General features: G+C 32.9%; 1 protein-coding gene across 3 annotated transcripts; it reads left to right on the top strand.

Annotated features, from left to right (window-relative positions):
• The first annotated feature begins 525 nt into the window (after window positions 1-525).
• On the top strand, window positions 526-9891 carry LOC127721476 (uncharacterized). Of its 3 annotated transcripts, none has more exons than XM_052228220.1 (4): window positions 526-610; window positions 3564-4265; window positions 6597-8683; window positions 9080-9891. In XM_052228220.1, the coding sequence occupies exons 2-4, from the start codon at window positions 3608-3610 to the stop codon at window positions 9779-9781; spliced, it is 3447 nt and encodes a 1148-aa protein (XP_052084180.1). In that variant the 5' UTR covers window positions 526-610; window positions 3564-3607; the 3' UTR covers window positions 9782-9891. The 3 variants fall into 3 exon arrangements, with proteins under 3 accessions (XP_052084180.1, XP_052084179.1, XP_052084178.1); XM_052228219.1 differs by having other exon boundaries at window positions 6597-8881; XM_052228218.1 differs by having other exon boundaries at window positions 6597-9891.
• Window positions 9892-12295: the final 2404 nt, after the last annotated feature.

The raw sequence follows: 12295 nt of genomic DNA, 5'->3' as shown, positions 1-12295 counted from the left end.
ATGCATGTCGTATATTTACGATAAATAATTACGATACGACATGTTGTATCGTATCTTTAGTAATTACGCTAGATTATTGATCTGTATATTTCTTTATAGTTAGACCATAAAGCCAGATCAAACACAACAAAATCAAAAATGTAATATACATTTCAGGGAAAGCCTTTTCTCATGTTAAGTTGATAAGCTTAAAACATGAAAGAAATATGTTTTTTTGAAAAAGTTTATATAATTTGTTCTCTTCAAACTCAGATTCAATAACATTGTATCTACCAACAAGTACAAAACAGAAGACTTGCATTTGTGTCGGAATTTTGTATGGTCAATAAACCTTTTGTATTAACTAAGTTTATCTATTCGAAAAAATAGTGCCGAACAGAATAGATATTTGGTACGATCTTTTGTCATCAATTGTCATTCATACTATGAAATTAATAATTGAACGTCACACGTTTTTCCTATAGGTATTTAAATATATCGCCACGTAGGAATAATTTAAATCCCCATAATGCAATAGAATTATCAATATTTTAGGTACTTCCCCTTATATTTGTTTGTTATTGATACACCCATTTCTTCTATCAACACGGAGTATATACAATAACCTAAGGTTAGTCGATTATTTGCCGATTTAAAACTAGTGAAATGTTTACAAAGAGGTGATTCACCGATTATTAATCCATTGATCTGAATTTCTACTTTCGATTGTATTTGAGTTATCCATTTCAGTGTTTATATTTCATTGGACATATTACAACGATTATTTCATGTCTGGCTGTAGATCGATAAAACCTAATTTACATAAATAAAGGCAACAGTAGTATGCCGATGTTCAATAGTCATAAATCGATTAAGCGAAAATAAACCCGGGTCACTGAAACCAAATCCGAGGGTAACACATCAAATATAAGAGGAAAACAACGGAACAACAGAAACACTGAACTGCTTCAAAAACAAACGCCAACATACATATAAACGGACTATTTGATAACAACTGCCATATTCCTGAGTTGGTACACTACTAATTTTTTGGCGTACAAAATATTTTAACCCTGATATCTATGATTAGTTTATTTATACTACTGCACAATGTTATAAACTAACACTTATTTGGGGAATTGAATTTTTGTTTACTTATAGTTTAGCCTGAAGTGGTGTACTTCAATTCAAAGAAATGAAAACTTTAGAATGTAATGTTTTTCTTCAAAATGGCCGTTCATTAAAGTTTTATAATGTTTGCATTGAAATCTTATGAGAATAAACTACAATGTACAATTAAACCGTTAAGTTTGTTTGTTAATTACATTACCAGAACTGTGTGCATAATAATGATTTGGTTACATATCACCTATTTAAAACACCAATTTGATTACGTGTATTTATATATTAAGTCATTTATTTAAAAGTCCTGTGATTATTTTTAGAACTCAATATCTCATAATCATGGGGATTTCCCTATGGATTACCACACCGTGTCTAAAACGGTCGGGTACACTACTTTATACACTCGACCACATCAGCTGTATAAAATTATAACTTCAAAAGTCGCGTAAAGCAAATCTAGAGATAGACATCAAACATATGCTTTTAGCGTGTGTAGATGTTATATTATTTTTTATACAGAATGTATTTTTATTTGTCAGCAATATATAGCTAACTCAACAATTTTTTATATATCGTATTGGATAATGATTCAATTCATTACACAGCCAATAAGTATATCTTACAGACAAGTCTCAGCAAGTGACAACCATACAATATATATGCCTACTAGATGCCAGTTTGTTTGAGATACAGGGTTAATACCAACATTTATATAAGTCTTGAAATTAAACCCAACGGTGTTAGAATTAGATTTTTATGCTGACTAATTTTTGTCCCTCAACGGGAACACCTTTGATTCACTACAGTACCGATCGCGTAGCGTGATGTCCAGCGCTCTAGACTACTCCACCACATCCGTTATATAAAAATATGTCACGTAAGGCAAATCTAGAGATAGACATCAGACATGTGTTTTGAGCGTGTGTAGATGTTGTTATATTTTTATACACAATGTATTTTTATTTGTCAGCAATCTAACTAAACAATTTTTCATATATCGTATGGGATAATGATTCAATTTATTACACAGTCACTAGTAATAAATATATCATACAAACAAGTATCAGCAAGTGACAACCATACAATATATAAGCCTACTGGATGTTAGTGTGTTTGAGATTTAGGGTTAATGTTAATATTTATATAAGCCCTCAACGGGATTTGAACTCGCACCTTTAACACACTACAGTATCAATCGCTTAACGTCAAATCCAGTGCTCTATACCACTTGACCATATCCGCTATATAAAAATATGTCACGTAAGGCGAATCTAGAGATAGACATGAGACATGTGTTATGAGCGTGTGTAGATATTATTTTTTGCACAATTAATTTTTACTTTTCAGTAATCTAACTCAACAATTTTGCATATACAGTGTGTTTAAGATACAATGTTAATGCAAATATTTATAAGTCTGAAAATTAATCAAGGGCATGAATGCATGCATATATATATCATAAACTGTGTTACAACTCTAGATGCTACTGACGAGGAAAGGTAACACTAGACCAACGAAAGCTGAATTGTTTGTTCAGTCTAGGTGGCCGAGTGTTAAAGAGCAATGGACACAGTGCAGGGTCACTCATTTTCACATACCACTACAACAATATTTCTTCAATAACTCTTACTAACAACTATTTTATTACAGAAAACAATAAAAATACAAATGATAATGAAAGAAATACTACCACTACTAATAAAAATAATAATAATAATAATAATAATAATAGTAATCATCATCATCATCATCATCATCATCATCATCATCATCATCATCATCATCATCATCATCATCGTCATCATCATCATCATCGTCATCGTCATCGTCATCGTCATCGTCGTCGTCGTCGTCGTCATCGTCATCGTCGTCGTCATCGTCATCATCATCGTCATCATCATCATCGTCATCATCGTCATCGTCGTCATCATCATCATCATTATCATCGTCATCATCATCATCATCGTCATCATCGTCATCGTCGTCAGCATCATCATCATCATCATCATCATCATCATCATCATCATCATCATCGTCATCGTCATCGTCATCGTCATCGTCATCGTCGTCGTCGTCGTCGTCATCGTCGTCGTCATCGTCATCATCATCGTCATCATCATCATCGTCATCATCGTCATCGTCGTCATCATCATCATCATTATCATCGTCATCATCATCATCATCGTCATCATCGTCATCGTCGTCAGCATCATCATCATCATCATCATCATCATCATCATCATCATCATCATCGTCATCATCGTCATCATAATCATCATCATCATAATAATAAATTAATAATAATAATAATAATAATAATAATAATAACAAATTAATAATAATAATATTAATAATAATAACAAAAACAATTATTATTGATAAAATTACATTGTTATTATAAAAACATTAATAACTAAAGCATGTTAATGAGGTATATTTATTTTGTCTTGTTTTGACAGTGAATATGTGACGGAATTCGCAAAGACGAATTTATACTAAAATCATGTCCGGCCTGGGAACAAATCCTATTGTATGCAGCAATGGTTCATTGATGACAAACTATGCAAGAATTGGGCATGCTGCACAACAAGTTTTTCCAGACATTTTACAAGATATTATCGCAATAACAAAACCAAAACATTGCCTTTATGCTGACGTGACAAGCAATAGGTTTCTTCACCGTAATTTGCGAGCAGATGAATGGTCAATGATCAACAATGTACGTACAAATGGTTACGTAAACTTTGATATTCCATTGGTTTATAAACTTGTCAGAAATTTAAATTTAGTTCCTTCTCCGAGTAAAGGATGGGATTTTCACATTCCTCCAGCAGCCACTGAAATATTACCTGGAGATGATATTGAACGTATCAGAAGGATTAGAAATGAAATTCTTCACAGAGGGAATGCGCAAGTATCGGATACTAGTCTAACTGATTATTTTTCCACTTTTAAAGACATTGCTATTCGATTGGAGACTTATATTGGTAAGCCAAAAGGAGAATTTGTACAGAAATTTCAAATCTTGGAGAAATGTTGCATGGATGAAGAAACTGAAAAGACATATTTGGAACGTCTGACTATACTAAGAGAACGGGACATTAATCTGTCTAAAGCTGTGGAAAATATACAAAAGGATATTGACTCTCTTCTGTGTAAAGGTAAGAACGCATACATTAATTTATATTTTCCCCTTTCAAAAACGTGTAATTAGATTAAATAGGTGTACAAAGCTCAGTATGGCTGATTTTATGTGTTTGTTTTGGAAACTATATCTTCTAAAAACAAAGCGTATTTCTTGTTGTTTTTATTAATATTAATTTACATTGATGTATATAAATTGAATTATAACGCAAAATAACATTCCTTTATCAAATTTTCTCAGTATACACTATTCATATAAAATCATCTCCCAAATTAAAACTATATAAAAATATTATTTACAATAAAAATTTGATATATTCATGCATGAGACCTGTAGTTTGAAATTTTAAAGTTATATATGTATGATAAACATATTTATCAACAAAGGGCTACAAGTTTATCTAGATAAGTGTGGTGTACATATATGTGACCTATAATTGTTTACTTTTTACACATTGTGACTTGGATGGAGAGTTGTCTCATTGGCACTGATACTATATCTTCTAATTTCTTTGACTGCTACTGTACTAGTGATATGCTTGTTTTTTTTTGCCACAATCATATAATACTTTTTATATTTATGATGTCACATCGTATTGCATTCTGACACCCATCGAAAGGACTAATTCAACTTCTTTTTTAACAAGCCTTAGTTTTTGTGATTTTAAATCTTTAAATATCATAATAGTCGTATGATGATCATGTGAAAAATTACTGGATAGGTTCTATTCCTTTGTTGTAAAATTTAGACTGAATGAGTAGTCATATGACACATAGCTGGAGACGCTTAAACTGTAACGTCACTGTGTCTAGCACCGTTTGGAGTTTCTGCGATTTCCTCTGGGTTTTTTTTGTATATTGATTGTTTGTCAAAATTTAAATTAAGAGATTTCATATGTATATCACTGTTACCCCTTATTCAATAACATTTGGTGATTTTCAACCTTCTGTCAGGAAACTCATGACAAGAAGACATATAGAATTATACTCCATTTATGCTGCATATTTGGCTGTCAAACAATGATGGTGCTTAGTTACAATAAGAATGATTGATTTGAAATATCTTAGTACAATGTACCAAAAACATTCTTCGACAACTTCCCTCATTTATTACGTAAACGTCATAAAAAGTATATACGTGTATATATATTATTATACCTTACATTTATGATGAACAATTATATTGGGTTATACATTATCATGTGAAAAGGAATAATTAATTTAGTATTAATCTAAATGCTAGGAAGAACGAATAATCCCAGCTTCTCGATTTGTACACGAGTTATCTCCCATCAAAATGACATCACATATGAATTTAAACAAAACGACAAGGGCAGGATAGAAACCTATCGAGTGACAACAAACCAAAGCTGGGAAATTAATCTAGTGTTGAGGATGTTCCCTATAAACAGCCCTTAATAGGTCCGTCAATATTTTACAGGCAACAAAGTCTACATATGAGAAATTAATTCTAAGACACAAAGCTGTGCCATCAAAGAGATAACCGTTTGGGTTGCCAATTTTGAATATTAACCTTTTCTACTGGCCATAATTGTATTTGTTTTTTATTTACTCGTTGTCTTCAAGCGCGAAAACTACCACAATACAAATGTTCCATGAAAATTAGGAGAAGGTTCCGGTTATATTACCAACTAGTTGTCTAACCAGTTAGTTTCATGAGTTTCAACCTAAAGACAGCGTCAAAATGCTATTCGTTATTTTGTTGTATTTTATATACGTTATTTTATCAATTGGTTATTTAACACGTATTTGTTTTGTTGCTTTCTCTTGAGGACTGTGCACTCTATTGCAAAGTCTAGAATAAAATTAACCACTTTATAAATTTATCATGTTTATGTGTCCGAAGCGTTTTTTTAGTCACCTGGAATTTTTTTGTTGTGGAAGTTCACCGATGGTAAAATGGACACATCTGTTTGGCTGTGTGGTATGTTTCAAAACGCAGCCACATCGGATAAGAATGTGGACGCTAAATCCCACGCTCGGGTAAAAAGTGTTCTTAACTCTCTGACCGTCAAAGGAACCTTTCAAATATGTAGTTTGTGTGATGTAATGCCCAATTTCTTCCACTTTCCAACATGGCAGTCCAAATTTCCAATCCTTTATGCATCTCAATAATACTGTGCAAAACCTATTACTGTAAAAAATATTTTATTTGTTGTTTAATTTATTCTCGTCCTGATCCTGCATGATATATTTTTTTTTGGACGTTTAGAAAAACAACAATATATCATTCAACTAATCAATAAAAATTGTCTCTGTAAAAGTAGACGTTGACGTTTAGAAAGTAGCATTATCTGTGTAATATTATTATCATTATTTGCTTGTAGAAAGTCATCAGATCGTAATTGAAGAATGGGAAGAACAAAATAAATTGTTCATCAAAACAGATGCCGTTGATTTCATTTTGAAATCCTTGACTGACAATAACTGCTGCACGGTTATTGGTACATCAGGAATTGGAAAATCTGCAACTATTCATCATGTTGCACTATTTCTACGCGACACTGAAGGCTATCGTATTATTCCTATACACAGTCCTTCCGAAATCGACAAGTACTTTCAGAGAAATCGTAAGCAAATATTTGTAATCGATGATATATGTGGGAAATATACTGTCATCCAAATGGAAGTTGAAAAATGGATTAAACGAAATGATTCAACAAATTGTGTGTTGAAACATAATAGTACGAAAGTAATTGCCTCATGTCGCATTCAAGTGTTCAATGAAAATCAATTTAAAAGATTGAAGCTATTTACTGAGAACTTTTGCAATTTATCTTCTAAAACCTTTTATCTATCATCTCAGGTAAAATTACAAATTGCCCGCCAATACTTACCCGAACTTGCGGTGGAACATATCAAAAATGATTTGGACAATTACGAGTTCCTGCCTTTAATGTTTGCATTGTACAAATCATTAAGCAAGGAAAATGAAAACATTGACGTCGTTAATTTTTTCAGAAACCCGTTTGATATATACACTGAAGAAATAGATGCGCTGCATTTGCTTCTCGACAAAACAAAATTTTGCGCATTGTTTTTCCTCGTTATATCTAATGGATCTTTAAATGTATCTCTCCTTACAAATTGTGAAAGTGAACAAGAACGACAAAAAAGGGAAGACTTCTTTGAAAATTGTGGAATTCCGAGAAACACTCTTCGCCAGCGTATACTTGAACAACTGGAATCTCTTGTTCCTTTATTTGTTAGATCTAACTACGATCGTTCTCGACAAGTTATATCATTCTCTGCAATACATGATAAAACGTTTGACTTTCTCAGTTTCTATTTTGGCCATAAGTTTCAGAAATCATTTTTACGATTTGCTGACAGTGAAATGTTATACGAACGCACAATGCTCAAATCATTAATTTCACCGGATAAGACAGTTGAGGATTTCACCATCTGGATAGCTGATTTCAACGAGGACGAGTTCTTTAAACGAATAATTGATCAGTGGTCCATGGGAGATCTTGTTTCCCTTTTTTGCAGCAGGCAAATGAGTTTGGAAAAATGCAGAAGCAAACTAATTGATTATCTGAATAGATTACCGGCAGACAGACGCAGAGAACTGATAACTTTAAGCATCGAAAAAAAAGAGTCATTTGTTGAGTTTGATTATTGGTCTGATGGTTGTTCCGGATTACTTTCTCTCTCACCGTTGAGTTTAGCTTTTAAAAGAAATTTTTCTGATTTAATAAGGTATATATTAAATTCTATTAAAAATACTAAGGGAGAAGGATTTTCTATTTTGCTCATAAAAGCCTGTTCTGCGGGTCTTACAGATGTTGTTAAGACATTCATAGACAAGGGTTCTGATATCCATGTCACAGATATGGATGGACTTACCCCGTTAATAGCGTCATGTATAAATAACAACAGTGATATTGTCAGGTTATTGATAGAAAAAGGAGCAGACGTTAATCTATCTGATATATCAGGAGAAACCCCTCTTATTTTGTCATGTAAAAATGGTAACAGTGACGTTGTCCGATTATTGATAGAAAAAGGAGCAGACGTTAATTTATCAGATCGAGATGGACATACCCCTCTCATTTTGTCATGTGAAAACAACAACAGTGATATTGTCCGATTATTGACAGAAAAAGGAGCAGAATTACTTGAAATTGATGAATATGACAGAACCACTAGATTATGGTCATATCACAATGACAACAGTGATATTGTCCGATTATTAATAGAAAAAGGAGCAGATGTTAATGTTTCTGGGGAACTTGGACAAATCCCTCTCCTTTGGTCATGTAAAAATGAAAACAGTGATATTGTCAGATTATTGATAGAAAAAGGATCAGACGTTAATGTATCTGATATGGATGGAGACACCTTTCTTATATTGTCTTATAACAATAACAACAGTGATATTGTCCGATTATTGATAGAAAAAGGAGCAGACGTTAATTTATCTGACATGGATGGAGAAACCCCTCTTTTATTGTCAAGTAAAATGAACAGTCGGGATATTGTCCGATTATTGATAGCAAAAGAAGCAGACTTTGATGTATCTGACAAGAATAGAAAAAACCCTCGTATATCGGCATGTTACAATGACAACAGTGATATTGTCCGATTATTGATAGAAAAAGGAGCAGACGTTAATTTATCTAATAAAAGAGGAGTAACCCCTCTTATCAGGTCATGTTACAAGAACAACAGTGCTATTGTCCGATTATTGATAGAAAAAGGTGCAGAAGTTGATGTTTCTTTTAAAAATGGAGAAACCCCTCTTATAAGGTCATGTTACCAGGACAACAGTGATATTGTCCGATTATTGATAGAAAAAGGAGCAGAGATTAATGTATCTGATGGAGATGGAAAAACTCCTCTTATATGGGCATGTAGATATGACAACAGTGATATTGTCCGTTTGTTGATAGAAAAAGGTGCAGAAGTTAATGTACCTATTGAAAGTGGAGAAACCCCTCTTATATGGTCATGTAAACATAACAACAGTGCTCTTGTCCGATTAATAATAGAAAAAGGAGGAAACATTAATGTTTCTGATATAAATAGAATAACCCCTCTTTTAGTGGCATGTAACAAGGACAACAGTGATATTGTCCGATTATTCATCGAAAAAGGAGCAGACATTAATGTATATGATGGAGATGGAAAAACTCCTCTCATATGGTCATGTAAACATGACAACAGTGATTTTGTCCGATTATTATTAGAAAAAGGAGCAAAGATTAACGTCTCTGATTTTGATGGAATGACTGCTTTGTTATATGCGTCCAAAAGTAGATTTTCCGACATAGTTGAAGAACTGATACTGAACGGAGCTGATGTTCTCTTAGCGGATAAAAATGGGAAAACGCCATTGATGTATGCGAATGAAAACAAAGATCGTAAAATTGAAAACTTTCTTAGTAAACACCTATATAAATTACACATTTTTGATAGAAAGCGTAAAATATCTAAAAACGAAACTGATATTGAAGTCAATTATGAACGAGAAGCGAAGTTTTTGAAATTTGAGAAGGATAAAGATTAAAAGCAAGTGTTAGTTACTAACCATAAAATGTACAACCTATTTCACAACTCCGAATTGTTTGATTTTTTTTTTTGTTAAAATATGAACAAATTCTTAGGGAATTGAAAAAAAAACAATTGCGGCTCATAAGATTTAGGGGAAAGAACACTATTATCGTGTTTAAATCACGACAAACAATAGTCACTTAGTCAACTTACTTCGTCCCTTATACAATGTACAGAATAATATACCATTATCACTTTATCATACATTTCTTCATCTTTGGTGTGGGATAAAATCAAAGGGCATAATAACCTGCTTCTATTTTACTTGTGTTTCAAGCAAGCATTTGATGGTTTGAGACATCATGTCACGCGGGTTTACTGTTATAAACTTTGCCACCTTCACTTTTGACCACCTCCTCAGTGTCCTGCAGGTGGTGTCAAAAGTTACACATGCTTGTGTTCTTTTAAAATTGATAACATGTGGAATAAATGTCCCCAATTTCTCTACTTTATTTATAACTTAAGGGGAACATACATAACATTTATGTTGGAGGCATTAATGTCATTAATACCATTGTGAGAGTACTAAAGAAGTCGTTTAAGAATAGATCAACCAAGGATTTGTATATTGGATCAACAGTGATAACATTTTAAGCTGTGATACCCAAACAGCCTTGTTATGAAATTTTGGACATATTTCTCAGGCCTGCAGGTGAAAATAAAACTATTTTTCGGCAAGATAAAAAAATTACAGTACATGGCCTTTTGTTGTGGGTTTGTTGTTAACCGTGAAATCGAAACAGGATAACAATTAAAGTTGTAGTTTATAAACATAAATCCAAATAATTGAGAAAAGTCAAAAGAATGAAAGATAAAAACAACAGTAACCGTTGGGCTTACTTGTACCATTACATAAAAACTAAAATTGTGCCAGTGACGGATCCAGAAATTTTCTTAAGGAGGCCCACTGACTGTCAAAGAGGGGGTCTCTCTTGTCATGCTTCAGTGATACCCTAAATAATCAATCATTTTGTTTTGCCCACAAAAAAGGGAGGGGCAGAGTGCTCTAAATCCGCCGCTATGTGCAATACGAACCTCCAAAATACATGGGTGAACTCAGGTACTGTGAATTATAAACAGTAAGGAACTTCCTCTGGAATTTCCTGCTCAACATGTGGCAACCTAGGTTTTAGTATATTTCACGGCAAATTTAGTAAGTAAAATTTTGATTTGATTGGCCATATTGACAAACATGTGAAGATAAGATCTGGTGAGCTTTTCGTTGAATATGATGAGGAGATAGTGTTAAAAGTATTTGCATAGTCCATGAGTTGAAAATTATAAAACAAAATATATTGTTTAACCTTGGACAAAAAGATCAAGTCCAACATTTAGCCATTTCAAGAATCGATCAATCTGATAATGTAGCACTGGGTATTTTTATGTGTAGCTGTACCTTGAAGAGTATGCACACTGGCGGATCCAGAACTTTTAATAAAGGGGGGGGGGGGGCTGACTGGCCTAAGGGGAGCCCGCTCCAGTCATGCTTCAGTGATTCCCTATATAATCAACAAAATTTTTCCCACGAAAGGGTCCCCCCTGGATCCACCTATGATGCAATTTTAAATCAAGGAGGCAGTAGGAAAACTTATAGGACATTTCCTAATAACATTACAAAAGAACTTGTCACAGATTCTTAACTGACTTCTGTCACATTTATTAGTAAAATTTCTAATTCACTGAAAACTGTTGTACACTGTCACAGTGATACTCAAATTGCAGACTCTTATTAGTAATAACAAAAATCTGTGTTTTCTGTGACATCATTTTGTAAAATATATGTATATATTTAATTTATTACAGTCTAACTGTCTAACATTTAATTCTTCTCTGATTAGAGTAATTCTCGTTTGTCAATTTTCCAAACCCCCTCTCAGCACAGTTATTTAATTATGAATGGAACAAATTGTGAATGAGTTATAAATAATAAATAAATGATTGAATCTTCTTTATTTACCTTTTCTTTATTCTCAGTTTTTCCAGACATATATATGCTCTGAGAATAATGTCTCTGCATGATTCTTCATAATTAAGTATACTTAATCATTCTCTATAATCCTTTATCATATATTTTTGCTTTTTAACTATCTATTTTTTTGGGTCCTTATTTAAATCCCCATTCTTGATTCCAGACTAACTCTCACATATTATACGTAAATGTACGAAAGCTTGGCACGTCGAATACGGAAACCCGAAAATCTTTTCACCGTTGCCGTTTTTTATACTATGACGCAAAATCCATGGACGCTCGTCTGCTGGCTGGATTTGGGATTTATGTTTGAATGGACAAAAAAAGTCAGTTGATACAAAAAAACTTTGGTTTTTCAAACTAATGGTTCAAAAAGTTATTATAAACAGATATATTGAAATGGGTTACATTGTCGATTAACAGGAAGAAAACGGGGAACCAAACATACATTTTAGAAAGTCAACGCAACAAAAGTGTTTCGTTTTGATGGATAACATACCA

This window comes from Mytilus californianus, unplaced genomic scaffold, assembly GCF_021869535.1.
Source record: "Mytilus californianus isolate M0D057914Y unplaced genomic scaffold, xbMytCali1.0.p SCAF_12, whole genome shotgun sequence".
NCBI classification, from domain to species: Eukaryota; Metazoa; Mollusca; class Bivalvia; order Mytilida; family Mytilidae; genus Mytilus; species Mytilus californianus.
The sequence above is the reverse complement of the archived record's forward strand: the minus strand, read 5'-3'. Positions and strand labels throughout refer to the sequence as shown.